The sequence below is a fragment of the Muscardinus avellanarius genome (genome assembly GCF_963383645.1).
Source record: "Muscardinus avellanarius genome assembly, chromosome: 10".
Classification (NCBI taxonomy): domain Eukaryota; kingdom Metazoa; phylum Chordata; class Mammalia; order Rodentia; family Gliridae; genus Muscardinus; species Muscardinus avellanarius.
In genome coordinates, this window is record NC_137796.1 from 66,505,887 (window position 1) to 66,517,931 (window position 12,045).

Genomic DNA, 12,045 nt, shown 5'->3' on the forward strand with positions numbered 1-12,045 from the left:
ATATTACTAGGTAACTACTGAGCACTTCCCAGCTACCATGCAGCAAGTAGCATGGCAGATTCTGGGGATACAGCCAAGAGCAAAATCAATAACCAGCTTTCGCAGACAAATCCACAGAGACCGGAAGCAGATCCCTGGTTGCTAAGGAAGTGAGGGAAAGAGAGAGGTGTTGGGAGTGACAGCTAAGGGGTGCAGTGTCTCTTTTTGGAGTGATGAAAATTCTCTAAGGTTTGATTGTGGTCCCAGGGATAGAGGCACATGCCTGTAATCCCAGTACCTGGGAGGCTGAGACAGGAGGATCTCAGGTTCGAGGATAACCTTGCCAATTTAGCGAGACCCTTAGCAAGTTAGCAAGACTCTGTTTCAAAATTAAAATATAAGCCAGGCTTGGTGGCGCACGCTTGTAATCCCAGCATTCAGGAGGCTGACACCGGAGGATCGCAGTTCGCGAACAGCCTCAGCTACTTAGTGAGGCCCTCTGCAATTCACTGAGACCCGGTTTCAAAATAAAGAAGAAAAAAATAGGGCAGGGGCTGTAGCTTGGAGGTAGAATGTCCCTGGGTTCCATCCCCAGACCCGCAAAATAAATAACTAAATAAATAAATAAAATATAGGCTGGGTGTAGTGGCTCATGCGTGTAATCCCTGTACTTGGGGAGGCTTAGATAGGAGGGTAGCAGGTTCCAGAACAGCCTCGGCAAGTAGTAATACTCAAATCAACCTAGCGAGACTGTGTTTCCAAATAAGAAATAAAATCACTGGGAGAATAGCTTGGGGATAGAATACCTCTGGGTTCAATCTCCAGTAATAACAAATAAAAATAAGTAAAAAATAAAAATAAGTAAAAATATAAAATAGGCCTGGCATGGTGGTGCATGCTTGTAATCCCAGTACTTGGGAGGCTGAGCAGGAGGATTACAGGTTCAAGGATAGCCTCAGTGACTTTCTTTTTTCTTTCTTTTTTTTTTCTTTTTTTGGTGGTATTGTGGTTCCTGGAAGCCCTTCTACCTCCGGGCTACACTCCCACAGGCTACATTTTTCCAGACCTATTTTTTAAATACTTTTATGTGGAAACAGGGTCTCTTAAACCAGTGCGGCTGGCTTCAAACCTGCGCGATCCTCCTGTCTCTTCCTCCCAATCACGGGGATTACAAGCATGCGCCACCAGGCCCGGCTAGCCTCAGCAACTTTGTGAAGCCTTCTGCAACTTAGTGAGATCCTGTTTCAAAATAAAAAATAAAGCCAGGCGTGGTGGCGCACGCTTGTAATCCCTGTGCTTGGGAGGCAGAGACAAGAGGATCACGCAGGTTCGAAGCCAGCTGCGTGTGCTGGCTTAAGAGACCCTGTTTCCAAATGAAAAATATAAAAATAGGTCTGGGAGTGTAGCCCTAGCCCGGATGTAGAAGGGCTTCCAGGAACCCCAGTACTACCAAAAATAAATAAATAAATAACAAAAAAATAAAAAATAAAGTAGGGCTGGGGTGTAGCTCAGAGGTAGAATGCTTCTGGGTACAATTCTCAACACCACAAAAATAAATAAAAAGTAAATAAAATAAAATAATTATATAATAGGGCTGAGGGTATAGCTCAGAGGTAGAATGCCCCTGGGTTCAATCCCTAGTACCACACACACACGCGCGTGCACACACACACACACACACACACACGGAGAGATTGATTGTGGTGATAGTTGTATAGCTCTATTGACTATACCAAATGCCATTGATCTGTACATTTCAAAGGGTAAATTGTATGATATGTGAATTATATCTCAGGAAAGCTATAAAATAATTCTGTCCTGGTGGATCCCACATTGTAGTGACAGGCCACAGTCAACACAGTCTGTGGAACACCCAGATAATTTTAAATGATCTTTTTTTTTTTTTTTTTTTGGCAGTACTAGGGATGAAATCCAGGGGCTTTCTACCTCTGAGCTACACTCCCATTCCTATTTTATTTATTTATTTATTTATTTATTTATTTATTTATTTGGTGGTACTGGGGATGGAACCCTTCTACCCCTGGCTACACTCCCAGACCTATTCTATACTTTATTAGGAAACAGGGTCTCTTAAGCCAGCGTGTTTGGCTTCGAACCTGCGTGATCCTCCTGTCTCTGCCTCCCAAGCGCAGGGATTACAAACCTGTGCCACCATGCCCGTCTTATTCTTTATTTTGAAACAGGGTCTCACTGAGTTGCAAAGGGCCTCACTAGGTAGTAGCTGAGGCTGGCCTTGAATCCTGATCCTCCTTGTCTCAGCCTCCCAAATGCTGGAATTACAATTGTGAGCCACCAGGCCCAGCTTCATTTTAGACTCTTAACAATACTCCTGCTGTTTATGACAGAGCTGTTTTCAGTAATAATCTGTATCTTTTTGTTGGCTCTGTGATTTTCCTTCCTCTTTAAAATTTAATAGAGCCGGGCATGGTGGCGCACACTTATAATCTCAGTACTTGGGAGGCTGAGACAGGAGGATCATGCAGGTTTGAAGCCAGCCTCAGCTACTTAGTGAGGCCCTTTGCAACTCAGTGAGACCCTGTTTCAAAAAATAAAAAGACTAAAAATAGGGCTGAGGGTGTAGCTTGGAGGTACAATGCCTCTGGGTTCCATCTCCAGTACCTCAAAAAAAAAAAAAAAAAAAGAAAGAAAGAAAGAAAAAGAAAACTTTTGTGAAAACTTTAGTTTAGAAATGGCCAGGAAGAAACTGGGTGTGGTGGCGCATGCTTGTAATCCTAGCATTCGGGAGGCTGAGACCGGAGGATTGCGGTTTGTGGATAGCCCCAGCTACTTATTGAGACCCTTTGCCACTCAGCGAGACCCTGCTTTAAAAATGAAAAGGCTTAAGAGACTCCGTTTCCAAATAAAATATAAAATAGGTCTGGAGTGTAGCCCAGAGGTTAGAAGGGTTCCATCCCCAGTACCACCAAAAATAAATAAATAAATAAAATAATTAATAATAATAATAATAATAATAATAATAATAAAAAGACTAAAAAATATGGCTGGGGTGTAGCTTGGAGGTACAATACCCCTGGGTTCCATCCCCAGTACCGCAAGAAATTAAAATAAAATAAAATAATAAAATAAAAAAGCTGGGATTGTAGCTTGGGTGTAGAACGTTGAATGTCAAAGAGAAAGAGAGAAAGAGAGAGAGGGAGATCGAGAAGAGAGAGAAATAATTAAGGTCAAAGGCCTGTGCCAGGAACAACGGAGTCATGGAGCTCACACTGGGTAGGAAGGCGTGTCAGTGCCTGGCACCGGCTAGTGGGCAGGCCCATAAAGGTAGCTACCAGGATTATATTCTTAGGAAAGGTTTAGAGGTGGCCTGGCTTCTTCTCCTCCTCCCTCTGTTTCTCTTCCTCTTTCCCCATCTCCAGGTCTACCTCTCCTGCCTCCCCATGACCTTAGGTTCCTTCTGTCTCTCTGATTTCTCCTCTACTTGCACTCATGCCCCCTTCTCTCCTAGAGGAGAAAGGACCATTCGCTAAGCATGAGCAAAGCTTAGGCAAAGGCCCAGTGGTGTGACGGGGTAGGGGGTGGGGGGCTGGAGTCCGAGTGCCGGGAGGAGCTTGCAATTGGCAGCAAGTATTGATGGAGCGTGGGTCAGCCTGGCACAGTGCTGGGTGTGGCGAGATAAGGAGCTGGATAGGCGGGGAATAGCCGGGAGGCTGGATTCCAGGAGGCCCTGTGGGTAGGAAAGGGGGGGCACCATCTGGGGTGCAGGTGCAGCTCTCAGCACTGGGGGAGTGAGGGCATGTGGCCGACCCCTGGAGCTTCTGCTCTCTGAGAAGCAGGATGTCGGCCTCTGCTTCCTAGCTCTGCTCCCTAACTCACCAGAAACAAGTCTCCTCCCACTCAAACACTCCAAACCCACCGCCCTAAACAGGTCTCCTCTTGCATTTCTCTGGCCAGTTGCACTGAGATTGAGACTCAAAGATTGCAGGTTCAAAGACAGCCTCAGAAAATTATAAAGGCTCTCAGCAATTTAGAGAGGCCCTATTTCTATTTCAAAGCAAAAAAGGGGGTGCTGGAGGTGTAGCTTGGAGGATTGTCACTAGCTTAATCCACAGTGCCATAAAAAAATAATAATAAAATCAAGCCAGCATGGTGGCACATGCTTGTAATCCCAATACATAGGAGGCCAAGACAGGAGAATCGCACAGGTTCACAGCCAGCCTCAGCTACTTAGTGAGGCCCTCCGAAACTTAGTGAGACCCTGTTTCCAAATAAAATACAAAATAGGTCTGGGAGTGTAGCCCAGAGGTAGAAACCCTCTGGGTTCCATCCAGCACCACAAAATAATAAATAAATAAATAAATAAATAAATAAATAAATAAAAGAAGCAAAGCATAGCAGCGCACGCTTGTAACCCCAGCATTTGGGAGGCTGAGATAGGAAGATCTATGTTGGAGAACAGCCTCAGCTACTTAGTGAGGCCCTCTGCAACTCAGTGAAACACTGTTTCAAAATAAAGAATAAAAAATAGGTGTAGCTCGGAGGTAGAATGCCCTTGGATTCCATCCCCAGTACAAAAAAAATTAAGAAATAGAGAATAAAAAATAGGGTTGGGGGTTTAGCTCAGAGGTAGAATGCTCCTGGGTTCAATCTCCAGTAACACACACACACACACACACACACACACACACACACACACACACACACAAATCAAGTTTATTAAGTAAAAAAGATGATGGGTGAATGGATGAATAATGATGGATGAATGGATTTATAAAAGAGGGGTGGATAGATGGGTGGAGAAAGAATGAATGATGGGTAGATGGATGACAGATGGATGATGGGTAAAAGGATAGATCATAGAGGGATGGATGGATACAGATGATGGTGAGATGAATGGGTTACCTGGGAAGGGTCGATTCTTCAACTCCAGAGCGATGAGGTTCATGGTTTACATGACAGCAAAGAATTTCAGCACATGTTAATCAGAGACATAGACAGAAATTTACTGAAATTTCTGAAAAAAAAAAAGTTGGAAATACACATTCAAGTAAGAATGAGGGCTACCCCAAAAGTGAGAAAGGCATCTTTAGGAGTACAGGGCTTTTTTTTTTTTTTTTCAATACTGGGATTTAACCCAGGGGCATTCTACCTCCAAGCAATACCCCAGCCCTATTTTTTATTCTTTATTTTGAAACAGGGTCTCCCTGGGTTTCATAGGGCCTCACTAAGTAGCTGAGAATAGACGTGAACTTGTGATCCTCCTGTCTTAGTCTCCCAAGTACTGGGATTACAAGTGTGCACCACCACGTCCGGCTAGGGCTCTTCTTTTATAGGAGATTTCTGTGAAAGGTAAGCCAGAGGAAGTATGTGACTATGATTTTAGTTAACTAGTAAGAAGGTAATTTAGGGTGTTCTTGTTCCTGACCCTCATTACCTTATAAGCTGGTATCCTTTTAAACTATTCAAGGACATGCCAACACTCAACACTGTTGAGGAGGTGCTCAAGGAGATCCCTCTTTTGTGTGTGTGTGTGTGTGTGTGTGGCACTGGGGTTCAAACTCAGGCCATTCTCCCCTGAGCTACATCCTCAGCGTGTGTGTGTGTGTGTGTGTGTGTGCGTGCGTGTGCACACGCGCATGTGTGGTACTAGAGATGAAAGCCAAGGGCATTCTACTGCTGAGCTACACCCTTAGCCTGATTTTTTAATTTTTTATTTATTTTTATTTTTTAATTTTTTTGGTGGTACTGGGGTGGAACCCAGGGTCCTTCTACCTCCGGGCTATACTCCCAGACCTAGTTTATATTCTATTTGGAAATAGGGTCTCGCTAAGTTGCTGAGAGCCTCACTAAGTAGCTGAGGCTGGCTTCAAACCTGCGCGATCCTCCTGTCTCAGCCTCCCAAGCACGGGGATTACAAGCGTGTGCCACCATGCCCAGCCTAGCCTGATTTTTAATTCTTTATTTTTTTATTTTATATTTTTTTGTGGTACTGGGGGTGGAACCCGGAGGCTTTCTACCTCTGGGCTATACTCCCAGACCTATTTTATATTTTTTTTATTTGGAAACATGGTCTCATTAAGTTGCTGAGAGCCTCACTAAGTAGCTGAGGCTGGCTTCGAACCTGTGCGATCCTCCTGTCTCAGCCTCCCAAGCGCAGGGATTACAAACGTGCACCACCACACCCAGCTTAACTCTTTATTTTGAAAAAGGGTCCCACTAAGTTGCAGAGATCCTCACTATGTTACTGAGAATGGCTGCAAACCTAAAATCCTCCTGTCTCAGCCTCCCAAGTACTGGGATTATAAGCGTGTGCCACCCAGCTTTTATTTTTATTTTAAAACAGGTCTCAGCCGGGCATGGTGGCGCACACTTGTAATCCCTGCGCTTGGGAGGCTGAGACAGGAGGATCGCACAGGTTCGAAGCCGGCCTCAGCTACTTAGTGAGACCCTGTTTCCAAATAAAATATAAAATGGGTCTGGGGGTATAGCCTGGAGGTAGAAAGCCTCTGGGTTCCACACCCAGAACCACCAATAATAATAATAATAATAATAATAATAATAATAATAATTAATAAAAACAGTGTCTCGCTAGGTTGATGAAAATCTTACTAGTTGCTAAGACTGTCTTCCAACCTGCGATCCTCCTGTCTCGGCCTCTCAAGGCTAGGATTATAAGCATGTGCCATCATGCCCCGGCTCCTATATGTTTTTAGAATCTCACAATAAACTGACAATAAGACCATCAAATCCTTCCAGTTTCTGCACAAATCTCTTCAGTGTTCCCTATCACTTTGAGTAGAATCCAGAGTGTTTGAGTCCTTGGCTAATCTGCTATTCCATCTCCTCTGGGACCTCCTCTCCTAGAGAATCCCTTCGTCCTCTTTCTTGTCCCTTTGCCACGCTGGCCTCTGTGCCCCTTAAACCCACATCCCTCAGAGGCCTCCCGTCAGCGCCCTACTCCTTCTTCTGTGGGTCTCCCCTTCCTGTCTCAACTTTCCCTATAATTTACGTGCTTGTGATGTTTTCTTTTCTGTCTCCTCCCATTCGAATGGAAGCCCCATACAGCAAAGGATTTATATGCTCCCTTAACTGAAGGATGAGCAGCGCCAAGGACAGCATCCGGCACATAGTAGGGCTCAGTAGAGTTTTAGGATGAGTGATGAATGAATAGGACAAGGCTGAGTTACTGTGTAAGGGCCAACGGCAATCACTGTGTAAGGCTTTGGAGCCACGGTGCTTGGGGTTCCCGCTGTGTGACCCGTCAATTCACATCTCTGTACTTGAGTTTTCTTCTCAAGAAAATGGAACCTGTAGGAAACCCTCAGAATTGTTAATGGGGCTGGAAATGGCACGGTCGCTTTGGGAAATAATCTAGCACTTTTTCTCTTTCTTTTCTTACTGGGGATTGAACCCAGGGGCAGTCCTGTTGCTGAGGGTGTCTGGCTAAGTTGCTGAGGATGGCCTTGAACCTGTGATCCTTCAGTTTCAGCCTCTCTAGTACTAGAATTTCAGGGATTGCACCACCATGCCTGACAAGATGTGTTTTTATTGTTACAAACATATGCGTGTGAGGTCATGTTTATAAAATGCTCAGCAGAACAAGAGAACAATGCCCAATACCTAAACACTGCCACCACGACATCAGTCATCACCATCATTGCCACCATACTTGGTGACTGTCATTTCCTGCGTTCTGTGTGTAGGTCTCAGTTTTCTCGTCTGAAAAAATGGGAGAGCTGGGCTCCATCTTGAAGTCCTTTTCTTTCCTTAAGTTTTATATTTTATTCTGAGAATGTTTTTCTTGGGAAGCAGCAGATATTCTTTCTCTTTCTCTTGCTCTTGGTACTGGGGATTGAACCCAGTGTTGTTCTACCTCCGAGCTATTCCCTTAGCCCGTGTGTGTGTGTGTGTGTGTGTGTGTGTGTGTTCTGGGGATGGAACCCAGGGGCTTTCTACCTCCAGGATACTCTCCCAGACCGATTTTATATTTTGTTTGGAAACAGGGTCTCACTAAGTTGCTGAGAGCCTCACTAAGTAACTGAGGCTGGCTTCGAACCTGTGCGATCCTCCTGTCTTAGCCTCCTAACCACTGGGATTACAAGTGTGCACCATCACACTCAGCTTACCCCTAGCCATTTTTTATCTTTTATTTTGAAACCGGATCTCATTAAGTTGTTGAGGGACTCACTAAGTTGCTGAGGCTGTCCTGGAACCTTCAATCCTCCTGTCTCAGCCTCCCTAGAACCTAGATTACAGAATGTGGACCACCACACCCACTTTTTGCCAGCATTTAATTACTGTTCATCTCCCGAGCTGGGCCGTCAGCCTCACAAGGGCAGGTGTTTAGTTAGTCTCACCTGACACTGTACCCCAACATGTAATACCGGAAAATGGATGTACATTCCCAAATGGATGTACATTCCCCCATGATGTACACTCACAAATGTGTCAGCGTCAATCACTAAGCCAAACACGAGAAGGCAAGAGGAGAGAGGGAATGGGGTGGGAATTGGGGGAAAAAAAAAAATTAAAAGGGCTTGGGGGTGCAGCTCAGAGGTAGAATTCCCCTAGATTCAATTCCTGGTATCAAAAAGAAAAAAAAAGAAAGAAAGAAAAAGGGTAGCTGCCAATCACATGGGCTATTTGGCTTGAAATAGAACTGAATGTTTCCTTTTATTTGAATTGTTTTAAATTTATTTACTTCTGAATATAAACAAAACAGCCTCACCTGGCTAAGGGATACCCTATCAGATGGCAAAGGTCTAGAACAATTCCATCTCCACTAAAAGTCCTGTTGGGCAGCGTGGCTCTAGAATTCCAGCTCTTCAAAGGGAGAGCATTGGCTTTTCTCCTCAAGTATCCATGAGACCTAGCACCAGGCAAGGCGCAGAGTAAGGGTGTTTGCCGAATGAGCACATGCAAGTACCTCAGAGGGCAGACATCACGATGATCCATCTTTTTTCTTTTTCTTTTTCCTTTTGGTACTGGAGATTGAACCCAGATATATTCTTTTTTTTTTTTTTTTTTTTTTGGTACTGGGGTTCCTGGAAGCCCTTCTACCTCCAGGCTACACTCCCAGACCTTTTATATTTTTATTTCGAAACAGGGTCTTTTAAGCCAGCGAAGCTGGCTCTGAACCAGCGCGATCCTCCTGTCTCCGCCTCCCAAGCATGGGGATTACAAGTGTGTGCCACCACGCCCAGCAAACCCAGATATATTCTTGAACCCGGGTACATTCTACCTCAGAGCTCTACCCCCCAAACTCTTTTTTTTTTTTTTTTTTTTGGTGGTACTGGGGATGGAATCCTTCTACCTCCGGGTTACACTCCCAGACCTATTTTTTTCATATATATATTTTTTATTTGGAAACAGGGTCTCTTAAGCCAGTGAGGCTGGCTTCAAACCTGCGTGATCCTCCTGTCTCCGCCTCCCAAGCGCGGGGATTACAAGAACGCGCGCCACCACGCTGGGCCCCAACCTCTTTTTAAATATTATTTTGAAGCAAGATCTCATTAACTTCTGAGGCTGGCCTCAGACCCGTGATCCTCCTATCTCAGCCTTCCAAGTTTCCAAGTACTGGGATTATAGGCATGCACCACCATAACCTGCAGTGATTCATCTTCTAGCACTCCTACATCTCAAACCAAGGATTCCAGGCTTCTTGCTTGATGGAGGGCCTTATGAGCTTTGGTGTGAGTATTAGCCTCCTGCCAGCTCCACACCCAAGCTCAGAGCCAGTTGGGCAAATCCCACTAACCCCAGCCCCCAGGCCCACAGACAGCCTTAGTCCTGATTTCACAAACTCACATTTATTCACAGACAGAGGAACAGGGACAGACCTTTGCTCACTTGGGAACCCCCAAGGTCTGGCAGTTCCATGGAGGTGATGGCGTCCAGTGTGTGTAACTGGGGACAGACAGGCGGGCAGCCCCACCAGTCTGCACCCCTCTGGCCGAGTGTCCTCCCCCTCCGATTCCAAGTTGTCCTGCCTTAAGACACGTGTTGGGGTGAGCAATTCCTAACCAGCATCAGGGGGGCATGGGGTGGGCAGTAGGGAGGGTGGGTGGCCCGGGGCCTCCTCTCCTTAGTGTCAAGGGCTGGGGGTGGGGTAGGCAGAGGGGGAGGGGCTCTCCTTCAACTTTCCTCCATGCTGCAAACCGGGAGCTCAAATGGAGGGCGGAGGGTGAGTATGTGGGTCAGGAGGCCAGGCCTCCCAAGCCGCGAAGGTGTGCTTTGCCGTCTACCTCCTCTTCCTCCATCTCGAAGGCGGAGTGGTCTTGGCTGTCAAAGCAGGAGGCGCTGAGGAAGACCGGGGGAGCGGGCGGGGACTGGGGTGGGGTCCCCGGAGAAGGCGGCTCTTCCTTGATGTGTGAGATGGGCAGAGGCAGCCCCTCGGCCTCGGGCTCTGTCGGCTGTGTTGGCGGCTGCGCGGCTTGGGCCTGGAGCGCCTGCAGGGCGGCGGCCCTCTCCAGCTCTGCGCGGTGGCAGCGCTGGTGGCGCAGGAGGCTGTAGGCCCGCGAGAAGCGCCGCGGGCAGCGCGGGCAGGGGTGAGGGGCCGGGCCCCCGGCGTGGACCTGCGCGTGGCGCGCCAGGTCGGCCAGCCGCTTGAACTCGCGCTGGCAGCGCACGCACTGGAAGGGGCGAGCCCCGGAGTGGGTCACGCCATGCTGCCGCAGGTGCGCCCGGCGCCGGAAGCCTTTGCCGCACTCCGGGCACCAGAAGCGGGGCTCCCCGGCGGGGGGCCGGGCGGGGGCGGCCTCCCCCGCGCTCTGCCCGCCTTCCCCGCCGTCGGGCGCGGCCCCGCACTCCGGCCCCTCGCCGCCCTCGGGGCCTCCTCTCCCTGAGGTCCGTGCGCCCGAGGCCCTGTCGTCCTTCTTGCCGGGCAGCGGGGCCAGCAGGCTGAGCGCGCCGTGGACGCGGCGGTGCTGGCGGAGGTAGGAGGCGAGGCGGAAGGCCAGGCCGCAGTCCGGGCACACGAAAGGGCGGTCAGTGGAGTGGACCAGCCGGTGGCGCGACAGGGACCAGGGCCTGGCGAAGGCCTTGAGGCAGATGGAGCACTGGTGGCGCTTGGGGCGCGGCGGGGGCCCGCCTTCGCCCTCCTGTTCGCCCTCGGGGCGCAGGCACGGGTGCGCTTTGAGCTCGCCCTTGGTGGCGAAGGCTTCGCGGCAGCGGAGGCACAGCAGCGTCCAGTCCGCCTGGAGCAGGACCTGCTTCTCCTCCTGCCGCCCGGCGGCCAGCGCCAACTCCGCCCGCAGCTCGGCGGCCCCGGCCTCGGCCTGCTGGGCCTCGGGCTCCGGGGGCTCGGCGCTGGCGGGGGCCGCGGGCGGGGCGGGCTCCCCTTCGGGCCAGGTCTCGGGCCACGCGGGCTCCTCCTCCGCGGCTCCCGCCGCCGCCGCAGCGGCCGGCTGCTCCGCGCCCTCGTCCTGCGGGCCCCAGCTGGGCTCGGCCGTCTCCTTGACCACCTTCTCAATGGCCAGCTCCACCTCGCCGCCGGCGTGCTCCTGGGCCAGGTGGCGCCGCAGCTGCGCGGGCTCCGGGAAGGTGCGAGGGCAGGCGGCGCAGCGCAGGGGCGGCTGCGGCCCGTGGCCTCGCAGGTGCCGGGAGAGGTGCGCAGGCCGGCGGAAGGCCTTGGGACACAGGGGGCAGGCGTGGGGCCGGAGGCCCGAGTGGCTCAGCCGGTGGCGGGAGAGGTAGTAGGGGAAGCGGAAGAGGCGGCCGCAGGTGGGGCAGGGCAGGGGCGCCCGAGGGGCTCCAGCACCGCCCCTGCCACGACCTCGGCCCCGGCCACGACCCCGGCCACGGCCCCGGCCTCGGCCACGGTGAGGTGGGCTGCCCTGGGCAGGTGGAGGGGGCTGCGGATCCATGTCTGTGGGGAGAAAGGAGAGAGGCTGGCAGCGGATAGGGATAAAGGGAGGTCCATGTGGTACAGCCAGAGAGAGGCAAAGATGGAGAAGTAGGGTCCCAGCCCAGGAAGGGGACAGACAGAAGAGAGGTGGAAATCAGGGTAAAGGTGAGAGATAGACAGACGGACCAGAGGAATCAGAAAGACAGGAGGAAGAGAGCCACCAGAGAGAAAGACAGAGCGAA

General features: G+C 50.0%; 1 protein-coding gene across 1 annotated transcript; it reads right to left on the reverse strand.

Annotated features, from left to right (window-relative positions):
• Nucleotides 1-10,154: 10,154 nt before the first annotated feature.
• On the reverse strand, nucleotides 10,155-11,822 carry ZNF579 (zinc finger protein 579; the record flags this gene model as incomplete). The annotated part of the gene is made up of 1 exon (XM_080704600.1): nucleotides 10,155-11,822. The coding sequence occupies one exon, from the start codon at nucleotides 11,820-11,822 to the stop codon at nucleotides 10,155-10,157; it is 1,668 nt and encodes a 555-aa protein (XP_080560726.1).
• Nucleotides 11,823-12,045: the final 223 nt, after the last annotated feature.